Here is a 20,417-nt window from a genome sequence, read left to right as displayed (position 1 = left end):
GAACATTTGACACAAAATTACAAGACATCAATGCTGCTTTTAATTTACTCTCACAATATTTGATGCTTGAGATAAAATGGCAGCTCACAAAGAAAAAGTTGAACATGAGACCTCAACTATTATTAAATAAAGCTCCTGGCAGTCTTAGTTGCAGAAATAAGTTTAAAAACATGACCAAAGGACACCATAAGGGCTCAAATAACAAGAGACACAGAAAGAATGAATGAACCACCTAAAATGTTTCACTTCTCTCAATAAAGCTGAGCCTTAGGGGAGCCAACTTCAGAACATCAGAGCTTTGTCATATGGGGTGAGAGCTCTCAAGAGAGGACAAACAAACTAAACAAAGAAATGTTAGTTTGAAAGATTTTTCCCCTGCTATTAAATGATGGTACGTAGCAAATAATAAAAACACTGAGAAGTTATAAAAATACATAACTAAAGCCTAAAGACCAACAGAACCACTTTCCTTTACCCTGCTGCTTTTCTACTACAGATTTGCTGCTATACCCTTGCTCTCCACTCTTCCCAAAACACCCTTGCGCTAAAAATTCTGCTTCCGAAGGGAATAGATTTTAAAACTCAGAGCTAAATTTGGAGTAATTTTAATTTTCCACTCCTCCTTGGCTGTAAACGAGCAGAGAAACTCCAACATTCACTACTACACCTCGCTACGCTGCCCAGGCCCTTTCTACAACATACCGCAAAGAAAGAAACAATATAGCAGAAAACTGAGTTCTCAGGGTTATTTCAGGAGGGAGAGTAATTGAAGCATAAAGAGAAAACCCTGCCAGCTCATTCTCACATTGACATTAAACCACATTCCTTACAACTTCAGTGAAACATGCACTACTTGCAGTAACACGTAAAACAGAAAACCAAGCAACGTGAGCATGAGGAACTGGAAATTAATTAGGTTTTAGGCAAAATTCTTTGTGAACATCAAGCAGCAGCAGCAAAAACCTGACACTGGGACACGCGTTTCTCCATCAGGTTCAGTCTGGGTCAATAGATCAGAAGGTGTCTGGATTAAAAACAAAACCCCAACCACCATCACCACAGCTATCTTGAGATATTTTGACACCTCAGAGTATAAAAGCTTGTCAGTGGTCACAGTGTTTAAAGATACAAAGAGGATTAACAGCTGTTGAAATGCTGCCAGCCTAGATGAATGCTAGTGATACCTCTGATGAAACAGAGCAGGCCAGCAGAGGCCTTGACAAATGCTGCAGACGACAGCTGGGGGATTAGATGGTACAATCTGCCTCGCGCCTGACAGGCACGTTGCTTCGATCCCCTCTCCTGACGCCTGCACTTACCAGCTTCCAGCAAACCTCCCGCTGCAAGCCCCACTCGAGCTGAGAGGAGCACGAGAGGCAATGCTGCATGGCAGGGGGTATACATGGTGTGGCCCACAAGTACGAAACACCGCAAAATGGGGAGAGGAAACAGAAAGGGAAGCAGGAGTTACTTCTCACGTATCAAATGGCTACTGGTAGATGTTCAAAATCCAGCTTCCAGCAGCTTCTGAAGCCAGAAAGAAGACTTCACACCATCCTGATAAAGCTGCACGACTGTCCCCTGCCTGCGTGCACTTGAGAACTGGTAACACACATGTGCCCTGGACACAACTGCTGCCACGAGGAACAGCAGAAAGCTACAGAAAAATGTCGGTTACTGCAGGCTTTGGGAACCACCTTTGCTCACAGCACTGCCTAAGGGAAGCACGGGTACACAGGTTCCCCACACCTCACTGCGTCACTGGCTCACGTGCACTATACATCAGGTCCTTCATTCTCATCACTCAGGAGCCTCATGCAAATGGCTCCCAACGTATTTGAAAAACTACCCCATCTACCTGCACCCCTCCCACAGGTACAGAGGCAGATGAGCTGAACTGATCCGTTCACTGGACAACCCTTTGGATCTGTTAAAAATTAACCTACACGATCAATCATTGCTATCAACTGTGGTCCAGAACAGGGAGTTTGGGAATTTCAGGACACGCTGCAGGAAGCAATCTCTCTACCTCCTGAACTCACTCCTCTTGAGCTCCTGCTCAGCCTGTTTGTCAGTATCAGGTAGCACTTAGCTAAAAGAGATCATTCACATTTTTTCCTTCTTATCAAGTACAAATGCACATACACATAGAAGCCAATTAACAAGGAAGAGAAATATGCTTATAAAGTATACCACGAGAGCACAGACGCCACATGTTAAAATGCTTTTATGCGAATTCATATGGGGTTTTTTTCTCAAAAGGTAATAGAGGAAAGATGCAAGCAGCTACAAACAGCTTGCTCACACAGAAAAAAGATTTTTTTTCAGCCAAAGCCAACTTCTAAACACAGCTCTGTTGTTTGCTGTTCATGTGTGGGTTCATCCACTCCTCCCGCTGAGACCAATAATGAAATGAGAGCATTGAATTTGTGTCATTCTATTCTTTCCTTCGGCAATAAACTGTGAGATCATAAATTTTGGATTGAGATTCAGAGAAGACAGAAAAAGAGCAATGTCCACAGTAACAACACAGGAAAGTTAAACTAGTCATGGGCAGAATTATATTCCTGTTTGAACAGATCTTCTCATGACTGCAATATTATCCTGAGTTGAGAGCAAAATATTAATTCTGTAGCATACCTAGACAGCTTCTCAAATAGAAAATCTCACCACCCCTCCCCCCCCCAAAAAAAAAAAAAAAAAAAAAAAATCTCGATCTCCACAAAACTTGTGGGAGGCAGAGCTGGGGAACAGGACCACAGCTGAGTTTAACCTGAGGATAACATGTTAGGCACAAAAAAGTTACGGTACAGCCCCTAAAACACACAGCAAATTAAATGAAGCTACACACCACAGGACTTCTGAGAACCAGGTCCCATCTGGGCGAAAACAGGTTTACAGACCCAGACCAAGATCGCATGCCTGAGTCAGAGTGTCTCTGTGAAGGCACCCTCCGAAGAGTCCACCTAGAACAGGTACTCCACATGAAGACGGTATTAGGAACTTCTCCAAAGAGCTGCAAATGCCTCACTGGAAACATGCAGAAAAGCCTCATGTTATTTTCTAGTCACAAAGACAGCAGCAACAAAGAAGCTATTACTACAGAGGCGATTACAAGGGGAAGAAGGAAGGGGGGGGGGGGGGGGGGGGGAAGAGAGAAAAAAAACCACAAACCAGAAAGAATTAAAAAGAATTAAACACTGCATTTATATGAGATTGCTTTAAAGCACACTGTTCCAAAAGACTACAAATAAAGCATTAGTAATTCTTTAAACACCAACTCTGGAAAGTAAAAGCACCTTCAAAAAGAAAGGCCATAAAATGCCAGCAGGCAACTCAGGCTTTCTGACAAAGACAGCAACAGCAATGTGAAAGGCCCAAATGAACACTAAAACTGTTGGAGGAGTATCGGTCCACTCTCCTCCTAGCTGGAAGTTTAGTATAGGAGGGAGAAGTCTTAAGTGAGGAATTCACAGTAAATGCCCCAATCAATTATACCTGACAAGTGCAGGTAAACAGGTTTCCCAAGCATTGATTAAACATCAAGGATTTTCAGCATCTGCTTCAGAGGAGTCCTACACCTGGCTGACGTGCACAGATAACGTAGTGCCCATGACTTAAGGGTACGGCAATGCCTGCTAAATCCATGCGCCCGTGCTGGGCAGCTGCACAACTAGTCCTGTAGCGATACCTGGGTCCTATCAGCCAATCCATCACACAAGCGGGATGAACCTGTAGATCACAGGATGCTGCCTCTAATGACTGACTGTGCATTGTCCAAGAGAGAATGACAGGCGTGCAGAGAATCAGTGCTAAGGGAAAGGGAGAAGAGAGAAAGAAGGAAATTGCCAGCATATCAAGGCTGCCAAGGTATGCAGCTAAAAGTTTCACTACCAGGCTGACCAGCACTTCAGAAGGGGAAAAAAAAATAAGAAAAAAAAGAAAAGAAAGAAAAAAAAAAAAACCACAAAAAACCAACCCACAGAAAATTGGCAGTGATCAAGTACTTGTCATACATTAAAAAAGATCCTAAGTACATTCCCCTGTCAGGCCCATGACAGGAGCTTATTTCAGGAAGGGAGGAACATCACAGCTAAGGTTTGATGCCATCATGCCAAAGCTGGTATTTGACAGAGCCTACAACAGAACTCCCACCACCTCGGACGGGCACGCTGCAGCTGAAACGCCTGTCTTCCTCTGCTCAGAATATCCCTAAGCCCCATTTATAAACTGCAGCAGCTGGGCCAGTTAACAGTTCCTGTCCCAGTTTTAAAAATTTAATTTATATTCATGACCCTATCCTTTTCCAGAACAGGTAGCTAAGAAATGCAGTTCACTGGATTCCCAGCAGAAACCCGAACACAAGAGACCCAAGACAGCAGGATGCACAAGAGGACTGGAGAACGCTGAAGAAAATGCATCAAATCCATGCACTTGCACGGGTAACGGGAACTGCAAGGAAGAGTCGCTAAAAGAAACAAACAAAACCCACTAAAAACAGAAGCATACCAAAACCTGCAAAGTTCCACCCCCTCCTGGGGTTTTTCCTCTACCCTCAAATGCAAATTATTCTCCATGTGCAGTTTCCAGTAAATCAAACTATGCTAAATAACCCCGACATGTGCGGGGCTGAGAACCAGCCAACAAGCAATGATGAGATGTCCCTGGAATGATTAAGGAAAATGCAGACATCTCTCAGGTTACAAGGAAGCCTGTTGTACTCTCCCCTTAGTGCATATGCAATGCTGCAAGCACTGTTCCGAAAACCTCTGATATTCAAAGGCTCATTTGGTTGACAAGGAGCCTGTGGATTCGTGGACAGATTGTCACACAAACTGTCAGGTTTTTAGAGAGACTATCAGACCTCTCTTTGCCTACGTTATGGAGCACATCAAAGACACAGAAGATGAACCAGACGCAGACTGCACAGATCTGACAGAATGGTGGGTGTACATATTCAGAATATTGTACTGCTGGGGGGGGAAGCTTAATGTGAATAATCAGGGGCTGAAAGTTCCAGAAATGTGACAGTTTTTGGCAGCGATTCTCATCTTTGCATTTATTTATCGAAGGGAGAAAAACTGCCATACTAGAGGCAAACTTGGGAGAGGAAGAAAAATTATATCAGCAGCAATTTATTTTACCACCATACTTTTTCTTTATTATTATTACTCCCAGAGCATTTTCTGAAGATATTTGTATTTTCAGTTCAGGATTCTTTCACTACACTTACAGCTTCTCTTCCCATCTTATCCTGTAGGAGAGGCTGGTTTAACAGCCAAAAAGACCGCTAGCACTTTACAGGTCACTGTACACGGTTAATGACACAGACAAATCCACACTTTGAGTAGTGCCTGCTGGCTCACCACTCTGTTCGGAGATGCTCCGGAACTCATTATTCAAAATTTCAAGCTCAAGTATGGGTAATCAGCACATCTGAAGAAATACACCATACCCGGACAACCAAAAAGTGAAGTAACAAAAGCTATTATAGAAAATACTAACCTGAAGCATTACAGTCTCACTTTTAAAATGGGGACAACGTTCACTTATCTTCCAGTAAGCTAGAAACCTCAGTTAATGAATACCCAGAAAAAGTTCCCAGCTCCACAGCTCAAAAGTAGTTTTACAAGGATAACTTGATGTCATTCCCCTTTATTAGTAATACTTCAACAAACATCAGAAAGCAACAGTTTATTTTAGAGCTGGCAAAAAAAAGTTATTGGGTTATTTGTACCAAGATGCACTGATTATTACTTAAAAAGGAAAATAAAATACAAAATGAAACACTGATAACAAGAAAAAAAAAAATGGATTAACATAGATTCCTTTGGCCTGCCTTTACAATACCAGCATCACACAACCTCCAGTTCTCCCTGCAAGACATCAGTTATTCCAGAGAAAAGAACACTGGTACCTTTTTTTATTTATTTTGCTGTTCAAAATGGATTGAAGTTCTCCATACAGTAAACAGAAAATAAATACAATGTTTATCCTAAGTTAAAAAAGGCAAGGAGGACAAAGGAGAAAGGATGGTAAAAGAAATAAGAAAGAAACCAGAAAATATTTGCAAGCAATTTCCAAATTCAAATTGTCATTTGAGTCTCATTCTCTCTTCTTTTAGTGATCTTCTCTTTCACGTGTGTTTTTAACAGAGCTATTTAGCCTCGTCAGAAGAGGACAAGGGGTAGAAGAGATCTCTGTAGCTGGCAAAGAGATTGTGAAGTCTCCAAAGACAAGCCCAGAAGGACCATGGAATGCCAATCAGGTGGAGAGAGGCACTTTCACAGGGGGGCTATTAAGCCATAAATATTAACACGGAAATCAAACACTCACAGAGAGCACAGGCAGCCACACAAATGCGTCATTCCCATACTCCAGCAGAGACCACTGCTTCACAGTCACAACCCTGGTGCAGGACGTAACCCACAGCCTCCAATAGCTTTTGGTGACCATCAGCTTAGTATTGTACTTTCACCACAGAATCCAGGCAGAGGAAAGGCACTTCTCACTTTTAGCCCATTATAGAATAATACAAATAATTACTTATTAACATTAAACCAGAAAAATCTCATAAAGTCTTGCTGCCAAGGCATCTCAGGAACATAAATGGAAGAATGTCACATGTATAGTGTACCATACATCCATAGATGCAAACAAAATCTACTCTCAGATTTTAATCTCTAAACCATCTCTAACAGTAAGGAGCACTACGTGCAAACAACAGCAGACCTTGACACCGGGACTAAATGAGGAAGAAGTAACAGTGGGCTTAAAGCTCCAAAACAAATATTTTGGTATAAGCATCGTAATTATTGAGGGTTTCTTTCTGTAGCTGATAAAACTTTGTGACAAGAAAATGCTTGGGACACAATGTTATAAGCAGGGGTTTTTTCAGGCTCATGAAAAAAGTATCAGTTTTTCACCTACATCTACTGGGTAAGGCCAAACAAAGGATCCTAGACCTTCAACTGGGGAGCGTTTGGGCTCAGAAATCAGACAACAGGAACACAAAGAAGAGACAGAACTATACATTTATTGGAGAACAACAGGAGAGGAAAAAAAAAAGAAAAAAAAAATCAACCACCACAAACACTGCAGACCCGGAGCCAAATCCTCTCTCCACAGAACAAGTGAACACACAACAGACTTGAACACAGCACTGTCCTATTTCCAGCCAGCAAGGACAAACTGTGTTCCTCACTGGGACGCCCTTTGCCTAGCAAAGAAATCGACAGCTAGGACACAATTACATTTTTTTTGTTCTTCCTGCAACAAACCCTTACCTCCAACTGGAGGAAGAGTTATCTCGGTGCCACACGAATGAGTGATTACCCATCAGGAAGTAATGGCTTTTTGCTGCTGCTAACGGAAGCTGTATCTCAACAAATAACCTAAAGGTGAAAGGTCTCATATACTACACTTAATTCCCTAAACAGCCAAAGGAAATTTTGTGGTATACATACCTATTGTGAAAAATGAAGGTAAAAAAATTCATATACATGCCCAGATGGGCACACAATACAGCATTTTTACACACCCATATGAGTCAACTTCTCTGTCTCAAGAACCACAGTCCAGCCAGTTCAAGGCTTGCTGCATGTCAGAGCAAATTATATGATTTCTGTACACAGTCCAATGCATCATAAGACATCCTATGGGGGTGGGGAAACCCAGGCACTCCTCAGTTGACCCAGGCATGCAAGCTCACAGCAACCTTGCTGCTTGAAATTATGTATGCTAAAATTTGGCTTCCGTTCCGAAGAATGAGGAGGGAGAAGTAAAGAGAAGGAATTAATCCTTTGTTTCTTATGAAAAGACCTCAAATGCAATAATTTGGAAGGAAAAGAAAAGCTAGCTCTTCTTGTAAAATAACCTAGTTATTACAAGTCTTCTCAGATCAGAGGCTTAAGAGTATTATCAGCTCCCGCATTTCCAACTCCCATCTCTCGTTCCTCTGCAGCCCCTTGGAGGCTGGCACAGATTAAACGGCGTCTCAGCATTTTCTGGCTCTGTAGCTTTTCCTCACTGTCACTGCCCACAGGGCAGCATCTTACCTCATGGCTACTCCACTGGTGAATACCCACCTACCCTACCAGGGCAAAACTCTCCTCTCCAAATTTGTCAGGGTTTGATACCCTGTAGTGCATATGAAACCTATGTTTACTATTTTTATTTAAAAAAAAACAAACACAGAAATTTAGTGATTTCGTATTTATTTACAATGGGGCTGAACTGTGAATGGGTAAACCAGGTAATCCTCATTAGAGTCAAGGTGTTTAATGGTAAACTGCAATTGGGATCATTCTTGGTACAGTACAACATACACCCAAACTACCGGTTAATCCCAAAACAAGGTAACAAAAACCCGACCACTCATCATCCTGGAAACAGGAGATTCTGCAACAGGTCAAGTAAATACCATTTGCAGTGGCTCGAGACCTCATGGCAAGGCTGATGGTGCACATATATTTAAGAACATTAAAACATGTTATTTACAAGCTACTTCTGAGTCACTCTGGTCTCTTAGGAACGTGCATTATATGTTCAAGAAATTGGAGTAGTTCTTTTATTTATGTTTCTTTAAAATGACTGGCAGATGGGGAAAAACCTTCAGAGAAGTGGCCCTAGGCTGTCACGAAACATGTATTTAACACACCCACAGTAAACTACTAAACACACTCACTTCAGAAGATACAGCCACTGTAAATATACAGAGTAGTCCCTTTTTAAAGTCTGATATCTGGACTACTTAATTCAGCACAAATTTGAGATGTTCTGCAGAGTCTGCCCAATTTACAGAGTAATTATCAGCCATATTTTCCATTAACGTGATGACAGCATATTCTGTAAGGGCAGAGCCATAATTTTAAGGGCCTTTTAAAAAAAAATAAACCCAGGCCTTGGCTTTATTTTTAGGTCGCAATAGTGATGACTTTTTTCCTGCCGCATGTGGAAAGACTGCTGCGGGCTGAAACAGAAATCTCAGATTCCCCAAAGTCAGGCTCTTATGCAAGTGGATTCCATACACACAGGGAAGTTTTGTCTACCTGAAACAATTTCCAAGACTAATTCTAAATCTGGAATATCCCAAGAGAAGTGCAAGCTTCAATCATCCAAATCCCAGCAGACATACAGACTCCAGCCTAAGGTCTGGAACATATTTAATCAATTCACTGTGCTAACTCTCTACAGTTTCATAAAATAGCCAATACTGCAATAACAGGGCCCAAAATTAATTGTACACTAGTTGGCAAATTACACAGAAATAACAGGCAGCACTGGCATTTACTGCAGCAAGATAGTGTAGTTGATGCTAAGGTACAACTGCACCACAGTAAAAATAGGTGAGAGACAGATCAGGGGTGTGTGCACACAGGTGTGTGTGTGTATGTATGTGCAGGTGAGCACTGCTTTCCATTAGAAAAGCAGCATTGGTTTTACTGGTGACAGTGCTACCTCCACACACACGCTTATAATTACCATTCTGCTATAAACATGCATATGCAGTACGAAGAGGGAGAAAACAGAAATGTAAACTATTAGGCAATAAAAAAATGGATGAAAGGAAAATTGGATTGAATAAAAAATGGCAAGGGAGGGCATCAGAAATATTAGATAATAGGGAAAGCTCTCAGAGGTGAGACAAAAGCACCCCTTGTTTTGCTCTTTTTGGACGAGACTTGACAAATACTCTGGTGTTGAGTTCTAACAAAGAGACAAGATCACATTCTAGGTCTTTTTGTTCTGCCTTTAACAAGTCTTCATAGTGATACACTGATGAGACCAGATACCAGATTGTTATCTAAATTCAGCTGCTAAATTCAGTGTTAAGACACTAAGTTCAAACCACACATTGCCACATTTATTTCACAAGTCGAGCCTGAGGATGGATTCCTCCAAGATGAAGCAGCCCATAAGCATCATTCTCTCCCTCTGCAAAGGTACTCTAAATGCCAGGAAAACAAAATCACCGTAAGGCTCTGACAGTTCACCCTTCAGCACACAGATTGCGAACGCATCTCTCCACTAATCGTCCAGACCGAAGAGGAAGCAAACACTTAGCTGCTGTTTGCATAGAGGCTGCTTGTAATTTGATGTAATGTACTGTACATCAGTCAACACATATTGAAGAGAGAACATACACACTGCAGAGAAGGCAGAAAGGCAGCGCTGACACCCAACACATTTTATTTACCCTATCGTAGATGATCTTTGAGTTCATCAAATTACCAATCAATTTATCTGATCTCTAAAAGCTGGTGTACTGAGGTATATTAACTACTAAACTTTACAAGCTTGCAGCAAAACAGCCATTAAATGGGCAAATTGAGCACGGGGTACTGGAAGTCAGTTTGCAAGTTGGCCAATGGCAACAACAAAGCAACCTCTCCCTGCGGACAGGGAGACAGGGGAGAAGCATTAGGAAGGCAGACGCTGTACAGCCCTAATGGATACCAGCAGAAAGAAGAAATTAGAGATGCCATACTCCCTGCTCCTACCCCAGCATGACATGTAATGACTGTGAATAACTGAAGAGAGGAAGAGGATGGGAGGTCAGAACCAGTTCAGATTACAATTTCAGATTCTTTTTTTTTTTTCATTTTGTTCCCATTCAGAAACACGCACACAGGACAAAATCTTCAGTTCTCTAGATATCAAGGGCTGTGCCCAGAGAGACTGCTGGAGCCACCGCTGCCCAAAAAACAACGTCCACAAAGCCTCAGATAGAGGAAGTGATCTGGATGATTAGGACAGATCATATCAGCCTATTTCAGAAAACTATACTGAGGATTATTCTTCTTGTGTTCAGAAGATTAAATCAACAGTTCGATGAACTGGGTGCTTCGCTATATTGCTCCACTGGCCTGAAAGGCAAACTGCTTTTTTGGATCACAGCTGCTGTAGGTTCACATAAAGCACTGCTGTGTTTGTGGGAGGAAAGGTTTGCAGCAGAGGCAGGCGATAAGAACTGAACAAATTAAGTAAGAAAAAAAATTGAAATTGTAAAGAATATTGTAAGGCTCAATTACGAAGGCAGGGACAAGAAATATACGTCTGAAAGGGAAACACATTTTTTTAAGACCAGAACTTAGTTTTCACACTAGCTGTTCTTCCTCAAAGTGCCCCAACAGCTACAGCACTAAGCTAGTGGCTGGCAACACAGTGACTGGCGGCAAACAAAGCAGCCCTTACACACACAGCAATAGCTCACACACAGCCCTAGGATGTTACAGGCCATTTTATTGAGAAAGCAAATGCTGTTGGTGACACCTGCCAAGACATATCAACTCATTTAGAAAAGGGCACCAAATCTTTAAATCCCACTGAGAGGGCAGAGGGTTTGGTTGAAGACAACACCTTAACGTGGGTCGCTTTTTCAAAGGTAGCTGAGTGCTCTCTGGGTCTCATGGACAGACACAGCTCAGGATCCCAACTCGGGGAACTGATTCCTCATCCTTTTCAACAGAAATCCCCTGCCACATTCACCAGGTAACATCAATTTGTTAAGCCCTGCAGAATCTGCTTAAAACTGATCATGAAGACCCAACATGGGCATACTGTTCTGGAAGGCTTTTTTTTCCAGGTGGCTGTCACTTTCTCCACAGAGATTTTTATTGTGCTGAGTTAACTGGCCAAAAAGCACAGAAATGACAATGGACTCACATGCAGGGGTGACCTTGGTGCACCGAAAGTGGGAGACTGCTCCAAGAAGCAGGATCAAGGCCAATAAGAATAACAAACAAAAATAAGTTCACCTCTCATTCTTTACACATCCTAAATGCTTTACAAACATGAATTAAATGGTAAATGCAAGGGCAAAAGGAGATTAATTTAAACAAACCGAACGAGGTGAATGCCACACAAAAATTACAAGATTTCTGAAGCTAAGCAGAGATAAAGGTACAGTCTACCTTATTAAGAAAAAAAGAAGTATTTAATGCATTCCTTTTCCACTTGCATAAATACTCTACAGCTTATGAATACCTCGTGCTACTTACTGTTCAGAAAAACTACAAGCAGAAAAACCTTGCATATTTATGTATACACTGTTCACAGTAGTCCACAGCCACCTAATAAAAGATAACATGGGAGCTGGAGCTTAGGAAAACCTGAACAAGGAAGAGACATTGTCTGTAGCAAGGAGTTTCACTTCATCTGCTGAGAATACCTTCAGCCTTTCTTGCTGTTTTACACTGCTCCAAAAAGCTGCCCATGTTTTGCTATACTGTAACACTGCCCTTCACCTTTTTCAGGTTAAACACAGTCAAGAGGCCAAATAGCAAAAGGAGTCAAACAAATACTTACTTGGGAGAAAGTATACAACTAATATGCTATGTGAAACCTCCTGCCATCTGAAGGGTTCCAGAAGAAACTGCTTTTCTTTCTTATACTTTTTAAAGGATGTTTCTGCCATTTGGAGAAAGCAGGGCAATGCATACACTGAATCCTTAATAAAAATCCTAGTTCTGAGCAGTAGGTATGTTAACTATTTATACCAAACTCCCCTCATCTCCCTCCCTCCCTGCTTCTCAGCAACATAAATGCGAGAAAGAACATCAGCGTAAGCTTCTCAAATTGAGTGTTTCTAAGGTTTTCCTTACAGATTATTAGGTCCAACTCTCACTCTTTCTACCCAGACACACACTACAGTACAAAACCTCCTTCAAAACAGTTGAGACAAGACCCACTTTTTGTGAAGTAATTCCAAATTACATGGATGAGATGTAAAATTACTCTAACAAGTCAGAGTTAGAAGTTTAACTGCTTATAACAAATTTCTCAGGTCTCATTACTGGATTACTTATTGGAGATTAGACAGTCACATTGGAAACACAGGTGTGGAATGGAACATCTGTACTACTAGCCCCAAAATCCTGCAATTACACACAGTCATATAAGAAATAGTCAGTTCAAAGGACCTATTCCCTGTAATTTTCCTGATTACCAAAATACTTCAGGCACTCCAAAACAAAAACACACCAGCAATCCAAGAGACCAAAACATACAGCTACAATGAACTACCAGAGTTAAAAGTGAGGAAGACTAAGGGCATCACCACTACCCTGAGCATCTGCAAGGAATTTCAGTTCAATAAAAATTGGTTTAAAAAGAAGTCCAAAAAGCATACACTGCACTGCAGGCAGAAAAAAACCTACCATCCCTTCACACACACACACAACCCCTGACAAACTGACAGTGAAGGGCGCAGTGGGAAGAATACCTCCCAACAAAATCATAGCTGTACAGGGATTAAACCAATGCTACTTCATGCATTCAAATCTGCACTCAAAATAGCTGAATGCTGCTAGTAGCAGCAGTGCGTGGCATTTGCTCAACACAAGTCAGAAGTGCAAATCAAGTGTTAGGCACTACAAAGAAACAGAGACCAAAACAGCGACTCTGATACAGCTGCCATATATATTCATTGTCCACCCATATCTTGAGCACTGCGTGCACAGTTCTGGTTCACACCTCTCAAAGACGATTAAATAGATGTGGTAAAGTTTCAAAGATGACCAGCTAGGATGATCAAAGCATTTGGGGCAAGCACCCCAGACACTTGCCCTGATCTTACACTGATCCCTGGACATCCACGTTCAGTCACAGCCAGGACCAGCATATTAAACTAGATGGATCTTCAGTGTGACACAGCACTGCTGTACACATCTTACTTCCAGTGTTTTAGTAGATGATGTAGGGAAAACCCCAAAAGCTGAAACATTGAAATTATTTTTTCATAAATGCCCTTTTCTGTGAAAATTTTAATAAGGTTGTCTAGAGAACTGAGTTTCTCAAGATCTATTTGAAATAAGGTACACCCATAGTTCATCTCATGCAAAACTAAAGGCAAAGCCTTTTTAGCATTTTTATAGCTTTACTGTTTCACAACACTTTGCCCTCCCATTATAAGCTATTCCATCATATAGATGGAATAACTGAGATAGACGGACTAAGTAATTGTTTCAAACTCCCAAAAGAGAAACAGCTATTAGAAAATGAGCAGTTTTTTGCTTCCAATTCTGTGCTCTGTCCAGTAGATTACAGTACTCTTTCAGAGATTACAAAATAAAAGGATAATGTATTCACACAATCTGCTGCATTCAAGGGAACTACCGAGTTCAATTCTGGTCAATACATCTCAAAGACAGAACCACAAGGTGGAAAGGGCCCAAAGACAAACAAGTAGAATGAGAAACCTGGGAGACAAAAAAAGAAATTCATTCACACAAGCAGAAGTTGCAAAGGTAAGGACCACCCAAACTAAATGCGAAGGTAAAAGAGGGAACATGAGTCTACAGACAATGAATAATAAAAAGACTTATTTTTATCTCTTTTACATAAAGAATATTAAATGAAAAAAAGTATTTGAAACTGGTAACAGAGAATTTACAGAGTATATAAGTTAACCTGTGGCACACACTGCCACATGATATTGGAGGCAAAGAGCTAAACAAGGCTTTAAGAAAAATGCCTGAGACACGTATAAAAATGATGGCAGTAATCCAAGCTCCATTACAGCAAATAAAAATACTGAATGAAAATAAATTCTTTCACAGCAGGGCATGTGTCAGCCTCCAACTGACAACGCTTCGGAAGACTCTTGTCAAAGTTGTTCTCCAAAAGGTTTTTTTGTGGTTTTGTTTTGGTGAGGGTTTTTTTTTTCCATCTTCCTTCAAAGTCTTTGAAAACTGACCACTGTCAGAAGAAATAGGACAGTCTCTGTGTTTGATTCAGTGCAGCAGCTACTGCCTTGTAAAGGAGTATATGACAATTATTCTCAGCATCCTACCATAAAGGTACTGAGTTGTCAACATCAACAATCCAAAACATCCTTCAAAAACAAATCTCACGTCTCCTACTGTTGAATTCTGTTATCACGCAGAAGTGGGGACAAAGCCAACCTGAGGTTATAGATAGGCACAACAGGTGAGGAGAGGGGGGAATACCTTACAGCCTGGTCCTTAGGAGGAGAAATTCCAGCCCTCTAACTCCACACTGAGCCATTACATTCATTCATTCCCAGCCCAGCACCTCGGTACTACCAGTGACTGCACTCCAACTGACCATCCCCTCTGAAAACAGCAGAGAAAGCTCACTTCTGTTTCAGAGCTGCTCCTCACCTCATCCCCTTACCGATAGCTTTTTTTTTTTTTATAAAAATAGACACACACACACACACATACATAGATATATAAAAATATATCTAAGCCTGAGTTGGAAGGTTTTAGCACAGTGGAAGGATAAATAAATAAATGTCAGGGTCTGCGTGTATTCAACAAATAAAAGCAGAATTATATAAAAGAAACAGCTAATAAAAAAGATCGTTCTGTGCTGTGTTTCCATCCTTCCAACCATTATAGGAATAAAATTATCCAGAGAGAAGATCAAAAACCTTTTTCAAAACTAATACAATTAAGCTTTATTACACTGTTTCAAGTACATTTCTCTCCTCTCCCTTCTAGGCCCCACCACTTCCCACTCCAATCCAGACTAACGGTTGTAGGAATTCTTCTATGTTATTTCCAGTAAAATGCTAGTGTTTAAGGGTCGGAAACTATCTAGTGTTTCAAGAGAGCAAAGAAAACCCGTCCTTTCTATCTATTTGCTTTTGAGCTTGCAAGAACTAGAAGACAGTTCCTGTGCAGCTCTGCAGTTTGAATAGGACTATGGGCAAGCCACCTTACTCCCCTGAGATGATTCTGCACTAAAAATATCCATCACCTTGTTTAAAAAGTTACCCTGTAGCAACAGGACACGGACCTGAAAAGGGAAACACCAAATACAACAAAAGACTTCAAAAAGAGGATAATGCAGCCTGGACACAAACTTCTCCCCACTCCGTTGTCCATAAAGGACAGACACACATACAGATTTTCCCTGCAGTTTCTGTTTCATGAAACCAAAACCAGAGAAGAATATAATAGCAGCACACAGCATGAGACCAAGAAATTGCAAAAATTCCCTTTGCGTATGAACATATGGACAACTGTGATAATTAGAACGATAGCTGCTAGATTGTTTGCAATTTCACTGAACAATCCCCATTATCTAGAAATAGAATTTTAAAATCTGAATGCAACACCAAGTGGCACTTTTAATAGTTTATTTTTTAATGAACTGTATGGATTAAAAGTGTTGCAAAATTGTATCACGTGAAATTGCTCACGGGTATGTTTTAGCATCGATGGCTTAAAAAACAATGCTGCGTGGACAATCATGCAGTAGCAGGGAACGAGAAGAGCAATAGATGTGCCAATAATTTCCTACCATTTTCTATAATCTGCGATTTTCCCATGTTCCATATTCACCATCAGGCTATATGTTGGTAGTAAAACTGATTGATTTCTCTGTCTCTTTACAACCCACCTTTTTCATTGTTTGCATCTTTTCAGTTACATAACACAACTACAAGGCGGATGTATGTAATTCTTTGTCAGGAGGTCTAATTGCTTCAGATTGGAGAAGATTATTCTCCATGTTTATTAAAAAATAAAGACTACTTATAACATTATTTCATTTTGCCAGGAAGTGAAAAATGCATTAGTTCATAAGGAACAGCATGGCTGCTCCTATTTTTAAGGCATCAATTTTTAAAAACTCATCATGGTAAACAATTAAACAGAGAAGCAAATCCCACGTTTAGGGGAGAGATTCAAATCCCTAAATGGATTTTCAAAGGTCATTTCAGGCTTAAAAGATGCTTGACAGTGTCTCTTTAAATCACGTTCATTTCAAAGGCTTATCCAGCAAGAAGCAGGCAGTGCACTGCAGCACCATTCTTTGAACTGCTGGGCTCCCCAGAGAAAAATTAATAATACAACTTTAATTCACATTTATAGCAAGATTTGTGATTTGGTCTTTTTTTAAAAAAAAATTTAGGAAAGGATTTTTAACAAAAGGAATAAAAATACAGGACACTTGTGGGGTTTTTTTATTTAGCTTTCACCTAAGCCCCATGGTGAAAAATAAAATAAAGTGTGAACTACTATAAATCTTTTTCTTTAAAATTGTCCAGTTAAAACCCCCTTATCTTTCAAATGCAAGTTGCTCAAAAGATTCGGCTTGTACTGCTTCTTTATCACTTAACTACGTTAAGGAGTGGGGGGCAGAGATACCAGGAGCTGGTAGTTCCAGGTTTCAGTACAATGCTTCTCGTTTCTCTACTCTTTGGATCCACACAGATCTGTATCCGATCCCATTACTATGCAGAGGCCACAAATAAACAACAACTTAAGTCTTACCTTCCTCTCAATGCGGGCCAACTGCTCTTTATAGAAGGCCTCCTGCCGCTTCAACTCTGCCTCCCTGCCTTGCAGCTCCACAGCCTGGGAAGAACAACAGAGCATCAGTAGAATAAGAAATTAAAAATAAAAAGTGAGAGTGCAAAGAAAGCACATGGGATGCAGACAAACTAAATGGGAACTAAAGAAATCATTGCTCAGGACTGGTGTATGGGATCTTCTCAGTGGAACTATAAACTTCAGTACTGCAGTTCATTTTGGATTATCCCTACAAGTTCAAAATGCTCTTGGTCAGTATCATAGTCAAACTCATAACCTTGATTTTATTTGTCCTTATTAAATTAAAACATCTAATCATAAAAAGGTGACACCTTCCTATTGCCTTTTTCAGAACTCCACCTCATCCAAGTCTTTTTCCATGAATCATTATGTTTATTACTCCAGTTCAATGTTCTTCACGTTACCTTAAAAATAAATCTCAAATCCTCCACTTTACAAACACTTTCCCCTTGGAATGTCAGCAAATCTCCACAGATTTAACACATCCCTACAATCACAAGGAAGATCTGAAACACAAGCAATACCCTCTCTACGCTGCAACATTTTTATTGCAACAGACATTCTCACTGACCATGCATTTGCTTTTACAGACATACATCCGACTACCCTGATAATTAAGTACTCTCTCCATATGTTCTCTGTGCATACCCCACCAGCACCCCCAGAGTTCCTCTGGCTGGGTGCAGATTTGAAGGGGATACTAGTGTCAAGAGAATTCCTCTTCCATACCATAAGTGTGACACTTCCAAAACAGCAAACTTGGTATACAAGCATGTGCTTAAGCATAACCTGGTCATCAATTAAACAATGCTCAATTTAAAAAATACAAAGTCTGTGTGGTTAGAGCAATAGCTTTTGCCCTTTAGCTCTTTACAACCAGCAGCACTTCATTGCATTCCCACGCCTAAACTGAACATAAGAAAACATGGCATTGATGGAACTGGGCCAAACTTTTTACGTTTGAAAATTACAAGAAACAATAGCAAGAAAAATGGCACTTTTTTCTTCTCCTGTCCCACCCCAAAGTCTCTGTGGCCACATAAGTTATCGCCAGGCAGAAGACCTTTCAAACCCAGAATTACTAGTCCATTTAACATGAACGCAAACCCTGCAAATCTACTGCATCCCAGCAGCATTGCTCTTAACTTTTAATGATGATGATACAATCCCACAAAATGCTGGTCCGATATGATTAAGCAGCTAGGACAGAAACATCCCCATGGGCTCAGACCTGTCATTTTACAGCCAAAAGCCATCGTTAATGAAAAAAATTACATCTGAAAGCAAGTTGCTGTGCGTTTCCTTCTTTCTGCTCCCCTGCTGATGGAAATACAGTGGTATAATAGGACTTTGAAGAGATTTTAAAGTAGGCAGTGAAGGATGGTTGGTAAGCAAGAAAAGGAGTACATGAGACAGGGGAGTTGCAGGGATGTGGTGCTGGTATCTGTTTGTTTTTAAAATAAAAAGAAATATTTTTGTTTCCACGTTTGCCAGCCCAGTCAATAGGGCCAGGGTAAGACACAAGCACTAGAGATACACATCTAAACCCTCTTGCTCTCAAAGACGTTTGATTAAAGGCAAAATCTCTGGCTTTGGTTTACTCAGAGCCGCTATATATACTCCAGCCCATGCACCAGCTCAAATAAGATGGGAGAAGGATGCGAATGAGCTGCCCCATACATGCCCCTGACCAAAGAGATACTACAGCAACAACAGGGGCACTGGTGGGCACTTTGTAAGTACCAAAATTATTACCATTTTCTGGTACGAGAACCATAGCTATCCTTCTCAACCAATATCCATCTTCTATACAGAAAAGGACTAAGCAATTTCAACTGAAATGAAACAGATCTAAGAAAGCAGGGTGGTCTGGTAGATCATCAAAGGACCCCGATTCTCCTGCTGATTTTTCTACATAAAGCCCATAATATCAGATTACTAATCAAGTGACTTATACTTCCTTAAGGAGAAAATAAATAAGGACAAGAATGAGAAGTAAGACAGTAGCGACGTCTCTCCACAATTCAGGTGGAAGGTGCTTTTCATGTGAAGTGTAATACAAGGAAAGAAAATAAAAGTCAGAAGATGATCTCTTAAAAATGCAATAGAGTTTTGCTTCATCTAAATAAATTATGTGGCAGTGCTACTCTCCTCGTGTAGCAGACTATTCTGGGAGCACGAAACCAATACATGTAACAATACTGGTAAGAGGCTTTATTCTGTTTCTGGCAAGACATCGGTCCACACACACTCACTCATCTTTTCAACCTATGAGCTTGCCTGACCTCATTCACCAAGAAATTCAGCATATTTATGCATATGAGGCCTCTGGAAGGGAACACAAACCAAATACCTAATCTCTCAAGTAGGGTGCTGAGATGCAGACACATTAGAGGTATGCTGATCTGCATGATGACGTCCTGCATGGACTTCCAAGCAGGCCTGACTGGAGGGAGGATGCCCACAGTGAATAATGCCTCCACACCAATGCACCCTGCAGCAGACAGACATTCTGTTAGTGACTTCCCCAGGATCTTGCAAAACTGACGTCAAAGAATCAAAACTGGATCTCCCAGCTGCAGACTATGATCTTGGCATACTCCCCATTCTTCCCCCTAAGTATTTTCTCCCGTATTATCTCCCATTATGTCCCACTTATTGCCCATAAGTTCTACGATGAACCAGAGGTTGCAGAGAAAACTTCTACTTGCAACTCAAATGCATCTTCAATGCCTTGCTTGTTTTTCAAGAGCTGCTGATGTTTCAGTGCATTGAAGTACACTGAGAAACATTCCACTTGTGACAGATCCACTTGAAAGTTGCTTTCTGTTTCTCTCTATCCCCAGCTGTTATTACTAGAATCTTTAGTACACTTTATGATGTTTGAAGTATGAATGGTACAGTCAGAGCATGTGTCATTTGAAATATTCACTGTTCCAAACTGGGTTAGGCAACAAGGGACATTTTGTATGAATACAGGATATTTATTAAGAGTTCCTCTAGTCCTGCTGCTTGTTCCCTACCTGAAGTCAGAAGCCTGTGATGTCCCAGACAGAACTGGCTGCTATGGAGATGATTGCAATTTCACAAGGGATTGAGATTGCAGGTGCC

The 20,417-nt window shown here is 40.8% G+C and overlaps 1 protein-coding gene and 1 long non-coding RNA gene across 10 annotated transcripts in view; one reads left to right on the top strand and one right to left on the bottom strand.

Moving 5' to 3' along the window:
• Positions 1-12,465, top strand: part of LOC119147706 — a 40,630-nt gene extending 28,165 nt beyond the window's left edge. The window contains exons 2-3 of the long non-coding RNA XR_005104130.1: positions 4,311-4,943; positions 6,156-12,465. This is a non-coding gene — a long non-coding RNA (uncharacterized LOC119147706). The remainder of the gene's footprint in view (positions 1-4,310; positions 4,944-6,155) is intronic.
• The window catches only part of CHCHD6 (coiled-coil-helix-coiled-coil-helix domain containing 6), a 116,388-nt gene that overhangs the window by 57,584 nt on the left and 38,387 nt on the right, over positions 1-20,417 (bottom strand). For 8 of the 9 annotated variants that reach the window (XM_037387024.1, XM_037387015.1, XM_037387021.1 and 5 more), the window contains one exon: positions 17,247-17,330. The exons of the other annotated variant lie outside the window; for it this stretch is intronic. In XM_037387024.1, coding sequence (XP_037242921.1) covers positions 17,247-17,330 — 84 coding nt within the window. The remainder of the gene's footprint in view (positions 1-17,246; positions 17,331-20,417) is intronic. 9 annotated transcript variants of the gene reach the window in all.

The sequence above is a fragment of the Falco rusticolus genome, chromosome 4, assembly GCF_015220075.1.
Source record: "Falco rusticolus isolate bFalRus1 chromosome 4, bFalRus1.pri, whole genome shotgun sequence".
NCBI lineage: Eukaryota > Metazoa > Chordata > Aves > Falconiformes > Falconidae > Falco > Falco rusticolus.
Note: the sequence above shows the minus strand (reverse complement) of the source record. Positions and strands in the feature narration are given on the sequence as shown.